This window comes from Euleptes europaea, chromosome 1 (genome assembly GCF_029931775.1).
Source record: "Euleptes europaea isolate rEulEur1 chromosome 1, rEulEur1.hap1, whole genome shotgun sequence".
Taxonomy (NCBI): domain Eukaryota; kingdom Metazoa; phylum Chordata; class Lepidosauria; order Squamata; family Sphaerodactylidae; genus Euleptes; species Euleptes europaea.
This window is the reverse complement of record NC_079312.1, coordinates 103,343,933-103,367,185: the sequence shown is the minus strand read 5'-3', so window position 1 is coordinate 103,367,185 and position 23,253 is coordinate 103,343,933. Positions and strand designations below refer to the sequence as shown.

General features: G+C 41.3%; 1 protein-coding gene across 1 annotated transcript in view; it reads left to right on the top strand.

The window, feature by feature from the left end:
• Positions 1-23,253, top strand: part of SH3PXD2B (SH3 and PX domains 2B) — a 155,360-nt gene that overhangs the window by 120,424 nt on the left and 11,683 nt on the right. The window contains exons 6-9 of the mRNA XM_056851186.1: positions 5,705-5,730; positions 10,179-10,214; positions 17,209-17,343; positions 20,478-20,582. Coding sequence (XP_056707164.1) covers positions 5,705-5,730; positions 10,179-10,214; positions 17,209-17,343; positions 20,478-20,582 — 302 coding nt within the window. The remainder of the gene's footprint in view (positions 1-5,704; positions 5,731-10,178; positions 10,215-17,208; positions 17,344-20,477; positions 20,583-23,253) is intronic.

Genomic DNA, 23,253 nt, shown 5'->3' with positions numbered 1-23,253 from the left:
TGGCCTCCGGCTGAGTCCCATTGGGAGGCCATGTCTACCCACTGGCTTTCTTGGCAGTAGACCTGGACTCTGAGGAGGGGGGGAAAGTCCCCCTTCAGAGGCCAGGTCTACCTATTGGCTTCTATGGGCCTCCGGAGGCCAGGTCTACTGCCAAGAAAGCCAATGGGTAGACCTGGCCTCCCAATGGGACTCAGCCGGAGGCCAGGTCTACCAATAGGCTTTTATGGCGGTAGACCGGGCCTCCAGACGAGGACTCCGGACGGGGAGGGGGAAATGGCAGGGAGCTACAATTTAATTTTTATCAATAAATAAGATCACTATTAAGTATGATATCAAGTTTTATTCAGTGTACCTATAGTTTAATTAAGACTTAAAACTTTAACTAAAGTTTATTAAGTTAATAAACAGTGTACCTACCTATATAGTTTAAGTTTAAGAAATTTGGCTCTCAAAAGAAATCTCAATCGTTGTACTGTTGATATTTGGCTCTTTTGACTAATGAGTTTGTCGATCCCTGCTTTAGATAAAGCCTCTTTGACTTGTTCTGTGACTGTAAGAGAGATGCTGGGGATGATGTGGTGGAGAACTAATTCTTTCTTCAACATAATATATTATGGATAAGGAAAGGGCTGTACAGCAAAAACCTGGCAAACCCAGAAATTCTATGCAGTGACTTGGGTTTTCTGTACTGGAAGGAGGAAATCACTGTGACTGGCAGAGACGGCATTCAGAAATGCAGGGAGAAAATAAACTATGCTCTGACCTGCCTAGCATTTCCTGTTAACAAGGCTATGCCTCTGGGTTATCCATTTGCCCTCTCTTTATTATATTAATACAGACGTTTGGAAAGATGTGGTTAGTAGAAGGCTGGAGCGCTAGACTGACTGTAGTAACTGATTGCTTCCTGCAGCCATCTTAGAGACTCTTGACACCACCAGTAAGTTGGACTGAAAGGGCCAGGAGGAAAGGTGGGCCAAAAAAAGCATCTCGTCTTAGCTCAGATTCTGTTTTACCAGTTGCCACTAAAAGCCCTTTTGGGGGAGGGTAGATTTAAATGTGACTGCAGCCATGTGAAGGCTGCCAAAAGGCACTTAGCCAGGCACGATCTTTCCAAGCAACTGGCCCATTAGAGGTAGAGCATCCCTTATCCCGGATATCCAAAATATGGACCCTTCGAGCTGGCATGCAAGCTGATATCTACTGCCTGCTTTCAATGTTTCCTCTCACCTACAAAAATAAAATACAATGTACACTGCATCGTAGGTGGAAACTGAAAGCCTGCCGTTGTTAGCTTGTTTGTTGTTTGTTGTTGCTCTTGTTTAACAGCTGATGTAGTTATTCTGGTGAGATAGTTATGCCTTTGCTTTCTGATGGTTCAACATACACAAAATTATTAAAAATATTGTTTAAAATTACATTCAGGCTATGAGTATAAAGTGTATATAAAACAAATTTATTTATTTATTGCATTTATACCCCACCCTTTCCTGGCAAGCCAGGCTCAGAGCATATCACAGCATAATCATAAAACATCAATTAAAACATACATTAAAACATACTTTAAAATCCCGTTCTTCATATTACATAAAACAAGATGGCATTTAATTCTAAATCACGGCCACATCCCCAAATTCTAAAATATTCCAGTATACGAAAAGATCCGAAATACGGACCACTTCTGGTCCCAAGCAGTCCAGATAAGGGATGTTCAACCTGTACTTAAAAGGCCAAATGCTTCCCTCTACATCTGCAGCCTCTCTGCAAGCCACTATGGTGGCGGCCTTTGTTACAGATTGCTGTACCGGCATGAAGGCTGTGGACCTTGTCACCTTGTGTGCTGTTTTAATAACATTTTTTCCCCAAACGAACTGTTTGAAATACTATGCCTGCGAAGTGAGTACCCTACACAGTTAAGTGCTTTTTAGTGACCTCTGGGGCCACCATCATGCGCTAGGCTTGAAGGACATAACAGGTAAAAACTAAATCACTTCATTTATATTTAAGAGGGCACAGTACAAATGTTCTATATCAGTGACCCTCAGTTCTGAATGAGGTAGATGAGGAGATATGGGCCCTTTTTTGTATGAGCATTCATTGTCTGATTTCTGGCCATGTTGCTTTTCTGTTAAGGTGATACCACCATGCCGCTTTGCCTTTTTTCCTTCACGTGTAAGCATTTTAACACAATCTGCATAATGAGAGAAACTGCAAGAGTACCAGTTGTGTAGACAAAAAAGGTATATTTATTTTCCCAATACGTTTTGACTACAAGTCTTTCCCCCCCAGGCAAACATTGTTTCACAAGTAAAGCAGAGCAACAGGATCTACTCATCCATTTGAGAATAATCCTTACATAACTCCAACTCTTACCAAATCAAGGTAGTATAATTTTTCAAACAGACCACCGAGCTGTTCACTAACTTCACTCACAAATTTAATAAAGCAAAGAACTTCTGTTTTGCACATTCACTATATTATATGATGACGTCCCCCTCCTTCCTCTTTAGAAATTGTTATTCTTAGCATGATGGTGTGCAGGGGAAAACACTGAGTTTTTTTTTCCAGAGCTTTTCCCATTTTGAGCAAATTGCAAAATTTTGTAATTTTTATTCTCTTATGGCAGATACTCACCACAGAGCATTCTGGGATTTGTAAAAAGTCAGATAATGGCCTGAGTCATCCAAATTCATCTGACATCCTTTCACTATTTAGGCTTTCTCAATGCCTTTCTGGATTCCTGCCATGTGGCAAGTGTGGGATAGGCAGAGGGAAGGAAGTTGCAGGCTGCGTGAGCTTATTGCTGTTTCCTGTCTTGTCTGAGCTTTTGCTCTCTAAGGTGATCAGCCAGAGCAGCTCACACTCAGATCTGCCCGGTATCTTGGCTCAAACCAAGGAAGTTCCCAACAAAGTGAAAGCACAGCCTTCCTTCCCTTCCTCATCCTGACAGAAGAAATAGTGGAACAGAGGAGGGAGGGTGGTATTTTATGCTTAATATGTTTAGCAGGTAATGATGATGGTAAAACAGAGAAGCTTGCCTTTCCGAATGCCTTTTTCGGCAGTACAGTTGTATGCCGGACCATACAAACTCACCGAGCTTCCCCTCACTTGCTACCCAACCAATAGAGAAAGTCTGTGAGGCTGGTAGTATTTGTTTTTTTCTTTGGGGAGATATCCCTGTTAGTCTATTGCAGTAGAAACAAACAAACAAAAAGTCTTGTGATACCTTGAAGGCGCCCAAATTTATCATGTCATCAGTTTTTGTGGATGAGACCCAGTTTCATCAGATGCATGAAGTGGATCTTCAAGTGAGTTTCTGTCCACAAACACTGATACCATAAGGCATGTGCTAGTCCTTAAGGTGCAGCTGTACACAGCTGTGAATTTTCTTGGTCTTTTGCTGAGAAGGATTCGGGACGGTGGGTTATTTTTTTATCTGTTTTCAGTCCTCTGTAGGTGTCTATCAGCCCATTCCTGGGGCTGGGTGCCGAAGGAGGCAACGTGATCCCTATGCTGATGTCCGTGCCACTTGTAGCACCCCTTCCCCCCTGTCCGCGGGAGCAGTTTGGCCTGTAGATGGCTGTGCGGCCTCCCACCGGTGTCCTCCTGGTGCAAGTCCCTGCGCTGATGTCCTGGGGGGCGGACCTGCCTTTTGGCAACCTCCAAACCCCTTTTGGCCTGGGAATGCCCCCTGAAGCAACGGTGGTGCCGTGCCACCTTTTTGACGGTGCAGCATTGCTGTTTTCAATGGGGCTTTCCCCACCTTTTTCGGATTTTTATTTTTTTAATTCCCTTTTTTAGCTTTGCAGCTGCCGCGAAACCTCATTGGAGGCGCTGTGGCAGTGCCACGGCCATGCCATCCCCAGCCACTGCTTCTGTCAGGAATGGGCTGTAAGAAACACTTGAATCTACGTGCCCTGTGAGTTGCCCAATGTGTGAACAGTTACAGGTTGCAGGCACCACTTTAGATTCTTGTGCCAAATCGTGCCCCTTTTCATATTATGTAAAAATGGTGTAGGTTTTATTTTCCATGGTGCCCCTTCCTGACCAGTCTCCACTATTGCTCCTTTACTATCAAAGCCTTTAAAAAAAAAATCTTGAATTTGCACAATTTCACTTAGGCATTTAGACATGTTGTGTTCTACCAAAGATTTAAAGATCTAGATCTAAAACTTCACCATTCTGGAAATGGTTAACTATACAGACCCTTTCAAACACTGTATAAAATGGCTTGGATGTTGATTGGTATAATTGTAGGAAAGGAACGTTTTAAAACAAATCCTGAGAATGTAATGTCTAGAAGGGGATGTGACTGTGATATGCATGAATATTCCTATGAGTCTAAAAATAAAATGGGCTCGTCACCTGATATGATTACAAAAAATGATGCAGTAATTGCAGCCACTGCATGACATCTTGCTTGTGTGAAATGGTGATTGCTTGTCAGCTGACCTGGCTAGATCAGCTACCTGAAGTAGAGGCCTCTTGTCAAGTGAATGAAGTACATATCTATGAGAGATACGGCTTTTGTTAGAAAAGCTTCATTGATCACTGTCACTTCAGCTGGTTTTGTGGGTGTGCCGACAGCACTAGGGGAGGGACCATGGGTCAGTGGTAGAGCATCTGCTTTGCATATAGAGGGTCCTAAATTCAATCCCTGGCATCTCAAGTTAAAGTTATCCGGTAGTAGGTGATTTGAAAGACCTGAGAGTAGACAATACTGATTCCAGTAGACCCGTGGTCTAACTCAGAATCAAGCAGTTTCATGTGTCCATACTGGGCTAAGACAGAAGTCCATTGTATCAGTGATACGCTTGTCTGTCAAATTAAGAATGCTTATTAGATGAAAGGTTGGTCTCCGTCTTTCCTTGGAGCAACAGGGTGACCTCGGGACTCAAATGTTAAATATTCATAAATTATCTTCTTAAAATACTGTGAGGATCAAAAGAAAAGGATTTCAGTGCTGGAGATGGCTCAGTTCTTTTAGAAATCCATTTGTAAAACTAACTGAGGTATTTGGATTGATAGATAAAACCACATAAACTTCTTTCCGGTGAGAATTCTCATCACAGAAAAAGGATGAAGAAAGCAGTATTCTGTATTCTTTGTGATAAGGAAGTTTTGTAAAGTGATTTGTTCTATGCTAGATCTATCTGCCAGTCTTCTGAATAGGACTCAATAGACAATGCCTCCAAACGGCAAGCGTATAATTTTCGGCTCTTCTGTTTTTGCCTTGACTCCTCTGGAAATGAGAATTAAAGAAACTTGGTACTTGCCCTGCAACTTGTAATCCATGCTTGTTGGTACCACTCAGTAACACCCTGCTGTCTTATGATAATCCTTTTTTGTATCTTGCCTTCATATATGCCACATGTTTGTCTGACATAAGTAAAATACAACTTGTGTTTTCTGGAATCTATTCTCCCTACTTGGGATCTACAATTCCCAGAAAAACACAAGGCTGTGAGGACAAATTACCTGCTTTGCAGGTGAGCAACAGAAGATAATTTAGGGCTCAAGTGTCTTGCCTGGAGGCCTCCTTTGGCAAGAGAGTTGTGTAAGGACATTTACTGAGTGGCAGGTGTAGAAACTACCCAAAGCCTGGTCTTCCTTATTCTTTACAATTACAACACATATATCACTTTGAAGCTAGATGGAGCATTCTGTTGCATAGTCTTGCTAATTAATTTTGTTCTCTTCTTTGCAGGGAACCAATTGGAAAGAAGAGATTGGGTAAGGAAGTTGTTCCTCTTCATTGTTCTGCTTCGCTTTTGATATGTCATAAGATTATTAAAAAGTCCACACCCAGTGATTGATATAAAGTTTGAGGAAACATGTTCTTCCATAGGCATTGCAGCATTTTCACATGCTGGGAAGTAGTCCTTCCCAAGTCACTAAAGTTCTGCTTCTCCTTGAATGTTGCTCTTCTCCCATATTTCATTTCTGTTTCAATGTACAGACTGATGAAGGATGGAATGCATGAAAAAGATACTTCTATATGCCGTCCTAGCATCTGTATGCTGTCTTTGTTGGGTTCTTTGAATTGGGTTCTTTGTTCTAGGCTCCTTTGCACAACTTGTCCACCGTTCCTAGATCTCTAGCAGAAGCAATCGATTGGCAGCCAAGGTTGCCATTCTCCCACCTGGAAGCTGGCCATAGACAATGAAGGCTAGTGAAAGCTGGCACTTGAGGTTGAATGGGAGAAGGTGGATGTCAGAAGTGCCCTTGTGAAAGTAGAGGAGACAACAGTCTACAGGATTTGCATAAGGGAGAGCAACATTGTGGAAGTGGGATGAGACAAAAAATATCCCCACAATGTTCTCTTTTGACTTGAGCAAATGCTCAGAGCTCAAAATTATTAATTTATTTAAATTGTTTTCAAAAGTATTACTTATTTATATTGTGCTTTTTAGTCATACTGTTCTCAAACTGTTCTCTACTGTTTTCTCTGTCCAAACAATATATCAGTCCCCATTGCTGAGTGAATACTGTAGTTCTACCTCCGAGAGGTCCTTCATGTCCTAGAAGGCAAGCAAGGAGATTCTCAGGAGCTGGTGCTCTCTTAAAAACCAATCAAGTGGGAGTTTGGTGATGATTGGATGCAATTAAGCTTTTTAGCCAGGACTCCGAGAAAGGATTATTTTCAGTTGGATGATAAGTGACAGTTGAGGTTTGACACTTGGATCAAAGAGAAGGAGGGGTGGAGGGTCTGAAGAAGAGAGAACTACTTTGCCAGAAAAAAATATGAAGTAAATCTGCAGTTTAGAAACAGGGTGGCCAATAGGCCCGGAGGAAGAATGTTCTTTTAGTAGAGACTCAATGTCTTAATGGAAATGGGCAATTAAAGCCTTTCATAGCATGGAAGTAAATAACATCAAATTAACTCTCTATTAAAAGGACAGGGCATTGTTTTTCTTCAGGCTTAAGTTGACCTTAACTAATTAATGTTTTAATGTTTTAAAAATAAAACCTTAATTTGGTTTACTGTTAACATCTATATATTCCTTTCCCTAGATTTAACAGCCATTGGCTATTCATCTGCCATTTCACACTTTAAAAAAAGGGGGGGGAATGAAGATTCATTTCTTCTTGACACTATAAAGAGAAAAGTTGCCACATCTCTCATGCAGTATCTACTTGATAGCAACACAGTATCCGTTTCTCAGAAAGTGTCATTAGCTGTTTTATCCAGGGAGTGATATATTTATTTCGTGCAGTATTATTTTGTGAACATGCTAAAACAATGTGGGCAAGGGAGCCTACTTGATCCAGACAAAATGGGCATTTTAGAATTTTATTCAATCAATCAATTTTTATTTTACGGTCATTTGACCAAAAATAGAACACAATTAGAATTTTATTGTATCTCCCTTGCATCTCTGCTGAGTCTAATGCATTACACCTTGCCAATAAAAAGCTCATCTAAATTAGTAGATTTCTAACCAGCGGAAATAGTCTAGCAAGGAAAAAGTTCTGTTAAAGAGTATCTAGAAGAAGGGAGGTGAACATGTATATATTAAACAACTGGTTATTTGAATTTCAAAAACTGTGTGAACATCCAGTTTGTACAGTCCTTGCACCCAATGCTTTAGTATACAACCAAAGGTTATCTTTAAGAAGGCTGTTTTTTGTTTGTTTGTTTGTTTGTTTGTTTGTGTTATTTTTTTGTAAGGAAGCAAAGGTCTCTTAATAAATGGGCAACCAATGTATTAGTAATATCATAGCAGGAGTGGAAACTATAAGATCATTATTCAGGCATTGTGTCAGTAACGGAAGCAAGTATATTTTAGGCGGTACTAGCAGTCCTACAAATTTCAAGTTCCCAGTGAAATAAGCACAGGGAATCGGTTGGACACTGCATGTGGACACAAGCAAAACTGAGGGTTCATCCTTGCTAAAAATGCAAACACTAGGCTCTGCTCTGTGCTACTTTTCTTTACCTTGTTTAATTAATTGTGTGCCAAAGCAGCCACATCAAGATCTCTCTAGCCACTTCTAGCCTTTAGGCTTTGGTCAAAGGAACCTGGCAGCTTTGCCACACTGCAGAAAACAAGCATGTATATGATTTTACTTCTCAGTCTTCTAACATGCAAATCTTTTTATTGGATTCTGGAATGCAGTGCACTCCATAACTCGTGCAACAAAAACCACATCCATGGGGCGATTGCACATCTGATTCTTCACCTAGTCCTCCCTGTTCTCTTCAGTTTCCTCACTGGAACAAACAATACTGTTCTAACTCCCGAGTGCTGCCTGTGTAGAGACATAATAATCCTAAGGAGAAGTGTTGTTTAGTCTCAGTGAAGACATATCATTCAACTTTGTTTCTGCAAAGCCTGGATGGATCAGACCTGCCAAGCACGTTCCAGCTCATAAATGCACCAAACACATGTGATATGGTAGACGTAAGTGATATAGCAGTACCATTGGTGACGTTCAAGGGTTTACATGTACAAATCCTTGTAAGTAGTCACGAATCTAAACGTGGTCTCACTAACTACATTTTCCTCCTAATTTACTATCCCTGCCTTGTAGTGATTTCAGATTGCACTGTGGGAACTATTGTACCAGTGTTTGCTATTAGACGTTGTAGCGTAAATACACAGTGCTGTTTTTCCCCCTCTTGTAATCTGTTTTCCAGAGGAACGGCCCCCTTACCACCGCATGACTGAAATATACAGTTTATTTAGGCTCAGAAATGATTTTATTTATTTTAGTCAGTGCTGTTCAGGGACCAGTTTTTATGGGTGGTGGAATGTGGGAACTTTTATTTTCCCATGCAACTGAAGGAATATGTTAAAAATATATGAAAGTGTACTTTTTGTTGGCTTTGTGAATACAAAGCATAATCTAATGCTGCTAGTTGCTTTGTAGTTTTTGAAACAAGACACTTTTCAACCCTAAACCCAATTTATCTATCTTACATTGCATTTAGTGCAGGTTGTATTAAAATTAAGATTAATAAGAACACATCATCAATGTTCATGACATGTAATTTCCTTTAATTTCAGTAATAATTACAGCCAAGTAAATGTGCCTAGAACTGCAACAAACCAGACACCATCTATTTCAGCCTGGGCAGAGTGCCCATGCATGATGTAGAGATTGCCCTAGGCATCCTTTCCCCCTTGGTGCACATACATTCAGCACTCTTGGATAAGATGAAGGGGATTGCGTGGGTCTTCCATGTCCTCATCCAACTCTCCTTTAAGCCTGGGCACAACATCATGGTCCCTTAACCCTTCAGCTCTTCCACCTCCCTACTTTCCAAAAAACCCCTAGGAAATGCACAAGGAACGCAAACTAAGTTACTCTGTCCACTGATTTACCTTGGCATTTCTCTCAGAGAAATGGGCAGAAGACAGGAGGAACACTAAACAAAATATGGTCTTGGGCACTGATGCAGGCTTCACTTGGTTTCATACCATTCCCCTGTTTTTGGCATGTTCCCACTGAGTGAGCTGAGCATTTAACGCCTTCTTTCCAGATACGAAAGATTCTGTGGCACCATTCTGGTATTGGGGGTAACCACTTCCTGCCAAGCTGGCATTTGACCACTCAGGGCTTCAGGCTAGAATATTAAAAATAATCCATCATCCCCCTTCCTGACAGGGTACCCAAAGGAGCTAGCTAATCTCCCCCCCCCCCCGTTTATTACCATTCTATCTCCCCTGCCGTTAAGCTCACATTTGGCCAGACCCACACACTTAACCTAATGCACTTCACAGGGTTGTTCTGAGAATAAAATGGTGACGAGGAAAACCAAATAAGCTGCTCAGACCTCCCTGGAGGTATGGTGGGGTAAAATGGAAATAAATAACCTTATTGGATACCAGGAAACCTGTAAACTTTTATTTATAACCTCCAGCATAGAAATGTTATGCTAGCAGATTATGGGCACTCAGAAGTAACCCATAGAAGTAACCCATAGAAGTAACCCAGCAGTATGATGGAGGTGGCCCTCTGACTCCTCACATCTGGTACTTGGAGGTGGTGTGGGCTCTCTGAATAGTCAAGTTCCATTTAATTGACACTGCTGCCATCAAACTTACGTTCTATCATCTTGAAGAACCAAAATGATACCATTTTTCTTTGGTCAGCCCCTTACCTTTCAGCTCTACATTTTACATGCTTACACCTCCTCATTGTCTTTCTCTACATTTTTTTTGTTCCTTCATTAGGATTTATCCAGAGAACGGCTTCTTTCCTTCTGAGAGGTAGTAACAGCTGCTCATTGCTTGGGCCTTGCTTCCATTTTTCCTTTCTGTTGGGCAACATGTGCTGTTCTTCTTGGGCAGTCCAGGTTCTACTATTGCATCTCTGCTTTGCAGGGGTTGCTACCCTCCCCTTTCACACCAGAGTAAAGGCAAGAAGGAAGAAGAGATAATTGTTCGTGCCAGTTCATTAAAAAAAATCCCCATTCCCATTGAGATGAGCAGACAAAACCCATCTGGGTTTAATGAGGCTGGGTGGCAACCCTGCTGCTTTGCTGGTGGTGGCCTCAAGGTTTTGATGACTGATTACGAAGAAATTATATAGTGGGCTCAACGAATAACAGTGAATAACTTCTGAAAATGTCTGGGAAGAACTGGAAGAGTTGCCACATCTCTCATCCAAATGAATAGCCATTGCTTGTTTGCATATAGTCACTTAATATACGCACAACTAAAGCTCCCGCCTATTAACATTGAGTTTCACAAAAAAAAATTAAGACGCTTAAAAAAAACCCGGATCAGTTTAAAGCAGAACATTTATTTGTAGTGGCTATTGGCCACAAGACATGCAATGAAGGTCATATTCATATAAACCAATTGTTAAAATTAGTAGTGTGGCAATCCTACCATCTGCCTTGGGTCTAAAGGGCTCTGGAACCCAACAAAAATTCTGTAAGGGCTGGATCCTTTGAATACTGGTTTAGGATACAAAGTAAGACCTGTGTGTTAAGTGGAATCTTAAATCTTAAATGGAAATTATTTTTTAGGTTTGCTAAAAGATGGGTCTTACCCACCAAAACTTCTAATTACAAATCTTTCCACAGCGGTTAGAGTACTATGAGTAAATTGGAAAATGTACTTCATTAGTAACACAAATGTAAAGTGTTCATGTTTATATCCTGGTCTAAATAGACATGCCAGGTGGTTGTGAATTGATAGACAATAGCTCTATTGATTTGCTCTGGAATTGTATTTTTTCACTCTGAAAGTTTAAAAAGGTAAAGGTCCCCTGTGCAAGCACCAGGTCATTTTTGACCCATGGGGTGACGTCACGTCCCGACGTTTACTAAGCAGACTTTGTTTATGGGGTGGTTTGCCATTGCCTTCCCCAGTCGTCTTCCCTTTACCCCCAGCAACCTGGGTACCCATTATACCAACCTCGGAAGGATGGAAGGCTGAGTCAACCTTGAGCCAGCTACCTGAAACCAACTTCCGTTGGGATCGAACTCAGGTCGTGAGCAGAGCTTGGACTGCAGTACTGCAGCTTACCACTCTGCGCCATGGAGCTCCCTGAAAGTTTACCAATCAATAAAAGACATGAAAAGGATAAGGTATTTTCCTATCCAGTTTCTGTTGCTGTTCCTAAGCTGTGGCTTCCGGCACATAGGCTTAGTTAAGACATAATAGCAAACCATGTTTTACTGCTGTATGAACAAGCAAGAAGGAATCCTTGGGCTCACGTACTACCTCCTTTTCCATGGCTAGCTGTTTAGAGATTTCATGTTCTGTGCCAAATCAGAGGTTGCTATTGCCTCTGAACCACCAAACTATGGTTTGTACTTTCCCTGCAAACTGGGATTTAATACTGGGAATAAACTAAGGTTCAGAATCCTGAGTTGCTGGGCAAATGTCAGCCATAGTATGCCAGATCTGAGGTAATGGAAAAAATTGGTTTGCCATGAACCTTGAAATTTCAAGCACAATTCATAATGCTGTTTCTTACCTTTAAGGCTCACAATTCAAAATGCTCACAATGCAAAACATTTCTCATCACCAGCCTTTAAGTAAGGCGGTGATCTTTTAACACCAATTTATAATGTGCTTTTAGTCTGAATGTTATTTCAAGATGCTCCCTTGCTTGTTTTTAATGCTTTGGCAATTTTTTTTACCAATTCTGGACTTTAATAATTGTTTTTTTTATTATTAGGTTTTATTTTGTTAGCTACCTTGGACCAGTTTCCTGGAGAGGTAGCATTAAAAATTTCTAAATAAATAAATGTCCAATAAATAATCAGACTGTGCACCAGTGAAGAAGGGAGGGCACAGTGATCCACTAGGATTGTTCTTATAGTGTCAAACCATGCTTTGCCATTATGTTTGAACATAGCCATCTCTTCTAAGTGAAAGCAGGAGAGGGGGAAATGAGCTTTCTTCAGCAGCCAAAACAAAAAAGGACATGTATCTTTACTCAGCCCAGACTTGACCACCTGAAGAACACATGTTCAAATAATCCAAAATTAACAAATCAGAGAGAGTAACTTCTGCCTTCAGTTTTGAACGGATGCAAAGTTTTCTGTCCTCCCATTTCTTATATCTTATTGGAGCGGTGGAGTCTGATCTGGAAAACTGGGTTTGATTCCCCGCTCCTCCACATGAAGCCAGCTGGGTGACCTTGGGCTAGTCACAGCTCTTAGAGCTCTCTCAGCCCCACCTACCTCCCAGGGTGTCTGTTGTGGGGAGGGGAAGGGAAGGAGGTTGTAAGCCAGTTTGATTCTTCCTTAAGTGGTAGAGAAAGTCGGCAAATAAAAACCAGCTCTTCTTCTTACCATCTGAAAGAAGTGACAAGACAGTAGGAGAAATGCAGAGTTACCTGCCTAGATCCACAGTCTTCAGTCATGTGATACTGACTCTTGCATGTTGTGTTGTGTCTTCACTGGTTGTCTGTTATTATAAAAGACTCAAATCCATTAAGTGAACAAGCAACTGTAAATGAGCTTTGGATTTGAGGCTTGGGATCAACTTTATACAGAAAAAGCTTCTACCAGACATTCATACGGAGTTATACTCCACTCAATTGCTTCTTCCAGTTACTGGGTTAATCCAAATAAGCGCTGTTACCCCAGCTGCAGGACCACTGATATAAGAAACCCAACCAGTGCTATAAAAGTTCCTCACCGGCTGTCTGTGGTATTCAGTAGAATGCTGTGTTTCCTCATATCATCTGTTAACACTTCTTTGTCATCTTAGGGCTGTTTCATGCATGCATATTCATCAGTTGAGGGTCTGATCTCTTGGTGATTTCCAAACAGATATGTAAATTTTCTTTCCCACCCCCCATAGTTTTGAAACAACCTGAGGCAATATGAAACTTTCTTTTGTGATGGCTGGTTCACACAAACAGGATCGCTTGATCTGACAAGCAAGCAGCAAGATAACACACTTGGATGAGCTAATTTTTAGATTTCCAGTCAACACAGAATCCTGTTGCCTTATCTTGAGACACGAAAATTACACGCAGAGCTTGAAAAGTCTCGCACAGGTTCCAGAGATGGCCGTTGTTTTTGTTTCATGCAACCTTGCAGTTTTGCGGTTGGGAACAACTTTCCTGAGAGGAGGAGTGGCTGAAAATAATTCCCACTTTTTCCGCCTGATGTTGTTTACTGCCTTGTGTTGCTGGTTTAATAGGTACTTTGGAGGTGCCAGAGCCGCTTGTTGAAGCTGCAAATAGCTCCAGAGCACTATGAGTAATTATATGGGGAGCTGGGGGCCGGAAAAAGGTTCTCATCTCTTTTCCTGTGTTTTACCTTGTGTTTGCTGGGTGACTTAACTCTTTGGGTTAGTCAGAATAGCAGTCAGCAGGAGATGGGGCCCACAATTCTAAAGCACAGGCATTATTTTCCAGGAGTTATATTTGTCCTGTCCTGGTAGCTCCCTCTTCCTTTACAGTAGAGGAAGCTCTAATTAGCTGTAAGTAAGCCTCTGCTTTGCATACCGGGAACATTATGGAGAGTTTTTTTATGGTAAACATGGTAAACTCTCTGTTTGGTTCCTTCCCATCAGCCTTTTTAAAAAAAAAAATGCTCAAATGTCTTTTTCAAAAGTGCTCACCCTAGAGATTTAATTTTTGACTTATTTAAAACTCGGTAAACTGAAAGCTATTAAAACCACATCTGGTGCCAGTGATCGTCTTGTGTACCATGCCAGGCTAGTTCTTCCTGCAAAGCATCTTCACCCCCGCCGCCGGCGGGAGGTTGGGAGGTAGGGCTGCCATCTCCAGGTTGGGAAACTCCTGGAGATTTGCGGCTGGAGCTTGGAGCAGACAGGGACCTCAGTGGGAGACAATGCCATAGAGTCCATCCTCCAAAGTATCAATTTTCTCCAGGGGAACTTATGTCTGTAGTCTGGAGAAGTGCTCTAATTCCAGGAGTTCCCTAGGCCCTACCTGGAGGCTGGCATCCCTAATTTGGTGGTTCTCTTCGGGTGACTGCAGGCGTTTCTGGGGACTTAGAACTAGATGATTCCTCAATTAAAGGGACATAGAAGGGACAAAAAGGGACATAGAAGAGGCAATGACAGCAGCTGTGTTTTAAATGTCACGTTTTAAATTATCAGACAGACAATGGAAACCTTTTGTCAGTTAACCTACATACCTTTCTTTTGCCTCGTGTATAGAAGGGGAATCAACTTGTGTCCTTTCCTCCTATGTTCAGGACAATCATTCAGTTAAAGGAAGTTGTTCTGGTGGAACAAGTTATTCATGAAACCCCAAAATATGAAAAAATAAACCTAAGTTTAAAGTTGTTTTAAAATAACGTTTAAATTAGTTTAAATGAACTCTAAATCTTGAACATTGTATTTAAAATAACAAAAGTTATTTTAAAATATTTGTTTCTAAATCTATGGCTGAACAAGACATTTCTATTCCTTTGCTATTTGGAGACAAACCAAAATAACCAAGGGTGTATGTAATTAAATAACATGAACTTGATAAAGGATATATTTAATTTAAAAAATCAATGTGTGGTTAATTGATCTTCAGTATTCCAAACCAGAATCTCACATAAGTGAAGGGAGTGGATTCAAAATATTTTAAAAGCAAAGTGATTCTTGGTCATTAGTGTGAGATTTGACCTTTACTGTGTTTTGCACATATACTTGGGAATAAGTCCCATTGAACTCAGCTGGACTTGATTCCAAGTCAGAGTTTGGTGCTTTAGATGATTCCAAGCAACCACTTAGGGAAACAGCAGATGAAAGCTCTGTCTTGATGCATGTTGTTTTATTACTCAAGTACAGCAGGAGTTTAGCTTTAGACAGAAGTGCCCAAGATGGTCCTTTTGATTTAATAAAATATGTAGAGTATGCTCTCTTTTTCCCCACTTTGAGCATTCTTTCTTTCTTTTTGATACAGGGTGTCAGATACCCAGGAAGGGTAAACTCTGCTGCCCCTTAGTGGCTCTAAATATTTTGACTAAATTCCCAGTCTATATGTTTTCTGTTGTTTCTTCCTTTAGGTATGTTTAAAGTATTTTGTAGTCCTTGCATGTTTTTTTTACCTTAATTTTATTTATCGCAGCTACATTTGCCCTACACGTAGAAGCCTGGCTGATGATTTTGAATGTAAAAGAAGAACTGCAAACAGCTGAATTATTGGGGACTGTGGCCCTTGAGGCCTGAAACCACATCCTCCGGAAGTACAAACTCAGTTCTAGCTGGGCCATGTGTAGTGACCACAGGAAATTTCTCTAGGCTATACAAGACCCTAATGTATGGGAAGAAAATCTGTTTTCTTCCAATGAATATACATTTTCCACTGAAATTATGTTGTCTGTGTGTGTGCTTAATAGAAAATATTCCTACATGGTACCAACAAGAGTTCTGAATCGGGTTCCTCATTTTAAGCATTCGTCATCCCTCACCATCCTAATATGAAGTGAGGCATTACAGATTTGTAAGGCAACATGACTTCTGCACCAGCAGCCATGTAGAGGAGTTTAATCTTGCAAAGCCTTGAGTTGGTAAACATTTTGCAGAAACCTTTTCTTGGATCCTTCTTTAAATTAAATGTATCTAATTTTGCCTATCCTATCCAAGATCTATCCAATTGCTTTCCTCAGATGTCATGCTAATTGGCATTTAGCAACTAAAACATTGGAGAAGTAGGTTGTAAAAGAGTGATGTTAGTGAATCCTTAAGGAGAGCTAGAAAGATGGCAGACTTATCCTTGTAGTAATGGAACCATACAGCCTGATCCCTTGAGGCACTTCCTTGGCACAGCTATTCATAGGACCAGGCCATCAAATAAGTACCTTAAGTAAATTATGTGATATATTTTTCCATCTCTTGCAGTAAAAAGTAGACAGTATGGAGTGTCTCCTCCTCTTCTTTTTCCCCTGTGATAATGTAAATAAGTAAACTAAAGCACATGTAATGTCATTGCATTGAGAAATTCCTGCTCCCACTGTACTTCATTAGCTGCTGGTTGTAGGAGTGGGGAAATTTACATGGCAGTGGCATGGAGTCACACATTTTAATTTACTAGACATCACTGGGGACAGAGTGTGAGGAAACATGCTTGCAGTGGCACACTCAAGCACCTGAGTTTTAACCTTGAAGAATTTTGCAACAATTTGCTTGTTGATGCCTTTCAAGTGACTGCTGCTATTTCATCTAGGGCTCCCAGGGACAGTCTGGCTACCAGCGAGAGGCTTGTGGGGAGGGAGGTGAAAGGACTGGTAGATGATGTGACATCACAGAGCTTTGGGTGATTCCTAGAGAGGACTGAAGTCACTTACAGGGAAAGCCATAGAATTTTGGCCAATTCCTAGAGAGGTATAACATCACTTCCATGTTTTCCTGGAAGTGATGTCACACCATTATCCAACAGACATTGTTTAAATTTTGTGTATTTTGGTGGGGGGGCTGGCAACCCTAATTTCATATAACATCAGAGTATAGTTTTTGAGGGCTTAATACTTAAATTGATCAGTGATCATTAGTAGGGAAGTTTGTCTGATTCTCACACTCCGGTAAAGAGTTGCTTCAGCAGCTCAGAACATGGACAGCATACGAGTGTCAAGTTAAAAGGACTTTGTTGTACAATCTCAGTTGCATGTTCCCTTCCCATCACCAGTGTAATCTTCCTTTTACTATTCACTTTGGATTCCAAGTTTTTCCTGTCTTGTTTTTCCTGTGTGACCTTGGGCATAAGAAAAGACAAGTGGTAGGATACACTCTTCTGGTGACCACTTTTTTCCTCTTGCTTCCTATGGCAAAGGTGGAGATTTGGCATCAGCAGATCCCATGGTACTGGAGCAGTATGTGGTGGTGGCAGATTACCAGAAGCAAGAGAGTTCTGAAATCAGCTTGTGTGCCGGCCAGGTGGTGGATATAATTGAGAAGAATGAATCTGGTAAGGAGAGCTCCACTGGAACATGAGCATGGATGAGGGTGTTAATGAAAGAATTTGTAATAAGGCTCTGTGGTTCATCATAAAGGTAAGATTTGGAGTTCACTGCTTTACTGGAAAAGGAGAGGACACGGAGCAGACAAGGGTCAAACTGAATTTGTGAGGACTGAAGTAACAAATGTCCAGCTGAATATCCAGAGTTGAACTATACGTGGTGTGTGGGAATCCATGATAGAATCTCACAATGTCGTTTTTAACTTTAAAAAGTAGCTGTGGGGAGCAGGGATACAGTTTGGATTGGAACTGCAGTTTTATTGTATTTGCTGGGGGGGAGAGTCCAGAACAAGAGGCCTGTCTTTTTCTCCACCAAGGTTGAAAGCAGCTGAGGCCGGAGTGGGATTTCTGTTGAGAAAACAGTCTTTTCTCTCAGCTGCTTTTTTAAGATTTAAAAAAAAATACATGATCAGATCTCCCACATAAAGTGTAAATGTGCTCCTGATGTGTGTTAAGTGCCGCCAAGTCGCTTCCGACTCATGTTACCCTTATAAATTAATGTCCTCCAAAGTGTCCTAACATTAACAGCCTTGCTCAGGTCTTGCAAACTGAGGACCATGGCTTCCTTTATAGAGTCAATCCATCTCATATTGGATCTTCCTCTTTCCTGCTGCTCTACTTCCTTTTTATCCTAGCCCCTGTCCATATCCTTGGCAGTAGGCTATCTAGGCCTAAGGCTACCAATTCAGAGTCTCTGTTGGTTTAATAAAAGGAGGATGCCCTTAGTTGCATATCCTTCTTTTATGAGCAAGCAATTGACTCACATTCCTGCCATTATCATAATTCATTTAGCTGCTTCACCAATCCCAGTGAGAACTATGCTGTGAATTGAATTAAACTTTGTTTAATGTGTATTATGTTCATCTTGCTTACTTGATTAACATAAGAAATGGGTTCTGGAAATAGTTTTGGATTTGCATTTTAACAATGAGGAAACTTCCACCACATGATTTCGCTAGTGGGCAATTTGTGTTGTTTTTTTCAGCAAAATGAGGTGAATTAGTGGCTTCTGTTGATGTGACTTTAATAATATGCTATGCTGTTACGTTTTCTATTCAGAAACTGCTAATAGTGGAACTGTTCCAAAGCACTTTGTGCAGAATTTTTACAGATGGTTTAAAACTGTGTTTATTGTTCCCCCTTGAATAGATTCCATACCTTGTGAGTTACCTACGTTGATTTGCTTCTGTGACTTACTGAGATCCAATCAAATTTCTCTGAGTGGCTTAGCTTTCTCTCTGAATATTATTTTCACAAGTTCTGAATGTTTTAGAGAGAAAAAACAAGCCTACAATTGCAGTGTCTGGAGAAAGTAGATAGAAAGAACTTTCCCTCTCTCTCCCACACTATTACAGGGGACCTAATTAAATTGGTGGGTGATAGATTCAGGTGAGACACACTAAGCCATTTCTTCACACAACATATAAGTAACTTGTGGGACTCAGTGGAACTCAGAGAACAGAGAGGGAGGGGTGTTTAACACAAAGCTGCTTTTACCTCCATGGGGAAAACATATTTATTTATTTGCTGTTTTTGTGCTCAGAGGACCCCCCAGGTTGCTCTCAAGTGACATTTTACTTAGAACGATCACAATAACATCAAAGTAAAGTCAGTCATACAATAAATAAACAGTTTGAGTTCAAACTCAGCAGTAAAACCTGAAAGTTATCACCAGTGGTAGTAAAAGAAGTTGTAGTTGGCAATTTTTAATGGACACAGGAAAAGGGTTACCTATCTCCCTTCCCCCATGCTGGTTTCTTCTTGAATTTAGGCTGAAATCTGTAAAAGTAAATAACATCCAGGAAAAGAAGTAGGAAGGATTGTACAACTATCCCTAGTGTCTAATACTACTTTGGGCTGGGTGTATTGTTCAAGCTGAAGGAAGTAGAGGAAATTATTAAATGAGATAAAAGCATCTATAAATGTAAAAATGTAAAAGCCCAGTATCTCATAACTCTCCCTTAACATTCTGTCACCCTCTAGTGTGACCAAGGAATGGTCTAAGACAGGGTTACTGAAATAGGGACTGGCTTTTCTATCTGCTGTTCCCATTGATTTCTATGGAACAATTTAAACGGGCTGCACTGTACAAAACCACTGAGAAGGAACAGATCTTGCTTCACACTTCAGAAGCAGGGCCTTTGATGTGCAGGTTTAGCCCATGCCCTAGTGATACCTTTGAGTGGATGGCTTTACATTTGATCATATATGTAAATGGCTGCCATTTATTTCTATGGGGGAAGTTATTTATCTATATGTGGTCAACATAGTTCTAGAGGAAACACAGGATAGCTAAGAAGGAACAGATGGGTGAAGCAATGTCCTTCCTCCTGCTTTTGAAGGCACCTCCAGCATTTTCTAAAGAGAGGTGACGTGTCTTCCATCACCATGCATGCAGGTTTAGGCCGAGAGGCCATATTTGATTTGGGAAAGCTAGCCTGGCTCTAGCTCTTGCTTTTCTTAAAGCTACAGTCTCAAGGTTTGATGGGAAATAGGGTGAAAGAAGTAGGTAAGCATCTTTTGGAAAGAGACAGAAACTCTTCATCTTCCTCCCTCTTTCACCTGTCAAACTTTATGGGCCTTTAGGTAGTATTCTGATAATGGAATAACAATGCTTTTAGAAGATGGCAAGCTTTTTTTGAAATAAAAGAAATCTTCAAATGTGGTGTTTCAGTTAAGGCCACAATCTGTCAACAATCCCAGGCTGCTTGTGGTGGTGTATTTTAATAAGGGGGTTTCTTTCCCTGCTGAGTGTTTGTAATAGTCAGAGGCTGCTTTTTGTTATCCTGTTTAACTTAGTATGTGAGACTCACCCTTGTAATTGCAGTGGACAGTGAAAGTACTCTGACTGAAGAAATCTTCCAACATTGAAATTAATAAAAAAATATTTTAAAACTTAGAAGGCTGTAGGATATGGCAGCCTGAGGTCAGTGGGAAGGGAACACCACCATCTTCAGTGTGTTAATTGTAACAATGAGTGGAATTTATTCTGATGGGTTTTCCCACCATTATCTTGGCATTGGTTGTCCAAAGCTAGACTTGAATGAAGATGTCTGACTAAAGCATTTGTTCCTTATTTTGAGGTTGGTGGTTTGTGAGCACATTGGATGAGCAAGGCTGGGTCCCCGCTACGTGCCTTGAAGTTCAGGATGGAGTCCAAGATGAATTTTCAATGCAGCCTGAAGAAGGTGAGAAAATAATATGAGACATTTCAAAAGTAGCTACATCATTCCAAGATTTCATAGAATCATAGAGTTGGAAGGGACCTCCAGGTTCATCTAGTCCAAGCTCCTGAACAGTGCAGGAAATTCACAAAAACCTCCCCCACAAGAGCCAAACACTGGCACAGCCTAAGTTCAAAGAATCAGCATTGCTGACAGATGGCCATCTAGCCTCTGCTTAAAAACCTCCAAAGAAGGAGAGCCTGCCACCTCCCAAGGAAGCTTGTTCCACTGAGGAACTGCCCTGTAAGGAAGTTCTTCCTGATGTTTAGCCGGAAACTCTTCTGATTTAATTTTAACCCGTCGGTTCTGGTCCGATGTTCTGGGGCAACAGAAAACATCTCCGCACCATCCTCTTTATCACAGCCCTTCAAATACTTGAAGATAGTTATCATATCACCTCTCATAGTGATGAGAGCTGATATGATAAGAGCATAGTGTACTTCTTAAGTATATACGCACAGGGTTTGTTACTAGATCCCTTGTGTGAATGACCTACTGGTTGACATTGGGAGGGTGAAAGAAAGCAGAATAGCTAGCTGCTGTTGTCTCAGTGGATTATTCCTGAGTAAGATTAATCATAACTCTCAGCACTGGAAAAGTCCACAGCAGTCTCCCATTCTCATGCTGATCAGGGCCACACCCACAGCATTAATGATGTTAAATCATTACATGGCCCCAGGAAACATGCTAGCTTCTTTACTTGTGCTTCAATGGAAAGATGAATATAGAGAGGAAAAACATCATAACAGCTGTTGTGCTTTAGAACAATCAAACTTCCCATCGAGGAACTTGACAGTTAAATATTTCTATAGAGAGAGGGGGGAAGGGAGGAATGGGATCTACAGATACTTGTTTAATGCAACCTTTTTCTTAAAGCAGGGCATTCAAGCAGGTCTTTGCAATGGACTAGTTAGAGAGCAAGGCGTGCCATTGTGGAATGACCTACCCTTTTAAAAATACAACGACTGATATTTAAAGATGTGCAGAGTTTCCTCCTTACGTCCTGTTTTGTCCCCTTTCCTGCTTTCCCCAACATGCTTCTCCCAGTCCCATGGAGATACTGGTCTCTTCCCAGACACGTGGGCCGCCGTCGGACTCTTGGGGACTTGTACACCAGTGGATGGGGTCAAGGTGGTTGTGCCGGAGACTGCTTCTGTTGACCCTGATTTCCACTTTGGACATTAGTCTGTTCCTGCATGTGTTGTCCACTGTGTTGTGTTTGCATGGATTGCATGTGATACATAATTACTCACTGGGATTCACCCTCTGTATTTCCCGTGTATCCTACTGGCTATAAATGTTCACACAAGTTACCTTCCCTCTCCATCTTACCTTTTATACTTACTGAATAAATGCCTCATGACTACTGTGCAGCACACTGCTTAGTGTGTGACTGGCTGAGGTGTTGATTTTTTCTGCTGGGTTTAGAATTTGCTTTCTAGTAAAGTTAGAATATAAAGAAGTGTCAACACAGGACTACTAGGTGCAGTGGGAGATTTTGATGCTTCTGCTGTACCTACTCATGTAATTCCTGTTGCATCCTCCTGTTGTAATGTGGCATTCAAATGGTCATTTCTGCTGATGGCTCCCCCTTGATGTGTGTTTGATTGCTTTAATTGTAATTTGTGATGGTTAGTATTTCAGAAGTGCAGCAGGGAGCATGTTGGTGGTGTTCTCTGCAACTTAAAAGCATTACTAAGCATATCTTCCATGGTACCCATGTAAATAAAATCAAGCACCTGTTAATGAAGTCCATATTTACTGATGGGTTACATTGTTATATGGGGCAAGGACTGTACCAGTGTCACTAGTTGGGAAATGGTTGCTTAGCTATAGCATTGAGACCAGCACTGGGCTAGATATGTCTAAAAATGTGAGAATAGCACAGGGTGCAGATGTATTGTGGTGAATTGATATGTGGGCTGTCTATTTATCCATTTTTACCTCATGCCTCCTCCAAGGAGCGCAAGAGGGCATATAAATCTCTCCCCTTCCCATTTTATCCCAACAGTACCCGTGAGGTGGTTTGGCCAAAGGTCACCCTCTGACCTTTATTGCAGAGGGGGGAAGGGCTGAGATGTTAGCATGGTGAGTCACAGGAAGGGTTTCCAGCTCCAGGTTGGGAAATACCTGGAGATTTTGGGGTTGGAGCCTGAGGCAGGAAGGGTTTGGAGAGGGGAAGGACTTCAGTGGGATATAATGCCATAGAGTCATAGGGTTGCCTCCTGGCCTGGAGAAAATGCTTTATCCCTTTAAGGAAGCTTTAACACATGGAAATGGGCAGCTGAAGCTTTTCATGGCATGGACATAAATAACCTCACCTGGTAAATAACATCCCATTAAAGGGGCAGGATAGTTTTCGCCAGGCCAGTTGGACAACCCTTGTAGGGTCAGCGTGGGGGAACAGGACAAAGAGAGTACCGCCTGCTCCACATTGGCAGAGCATGTGTGGTTGTATGAGATTTCCTTGCTTCTTTTTTGTCACATTTCTGCTAACGGTGGCATGGTCTTCTTCCAGCTGGAAGGCAGCTGATGCTTGTTTACCCCTCTTTTGTGAGAGATGTCCACGCAGAACAGCATTTGTGGTGTTGCTGGCAATGTACGTGCGTCTCTATGGTTAACCAAATATGGAATA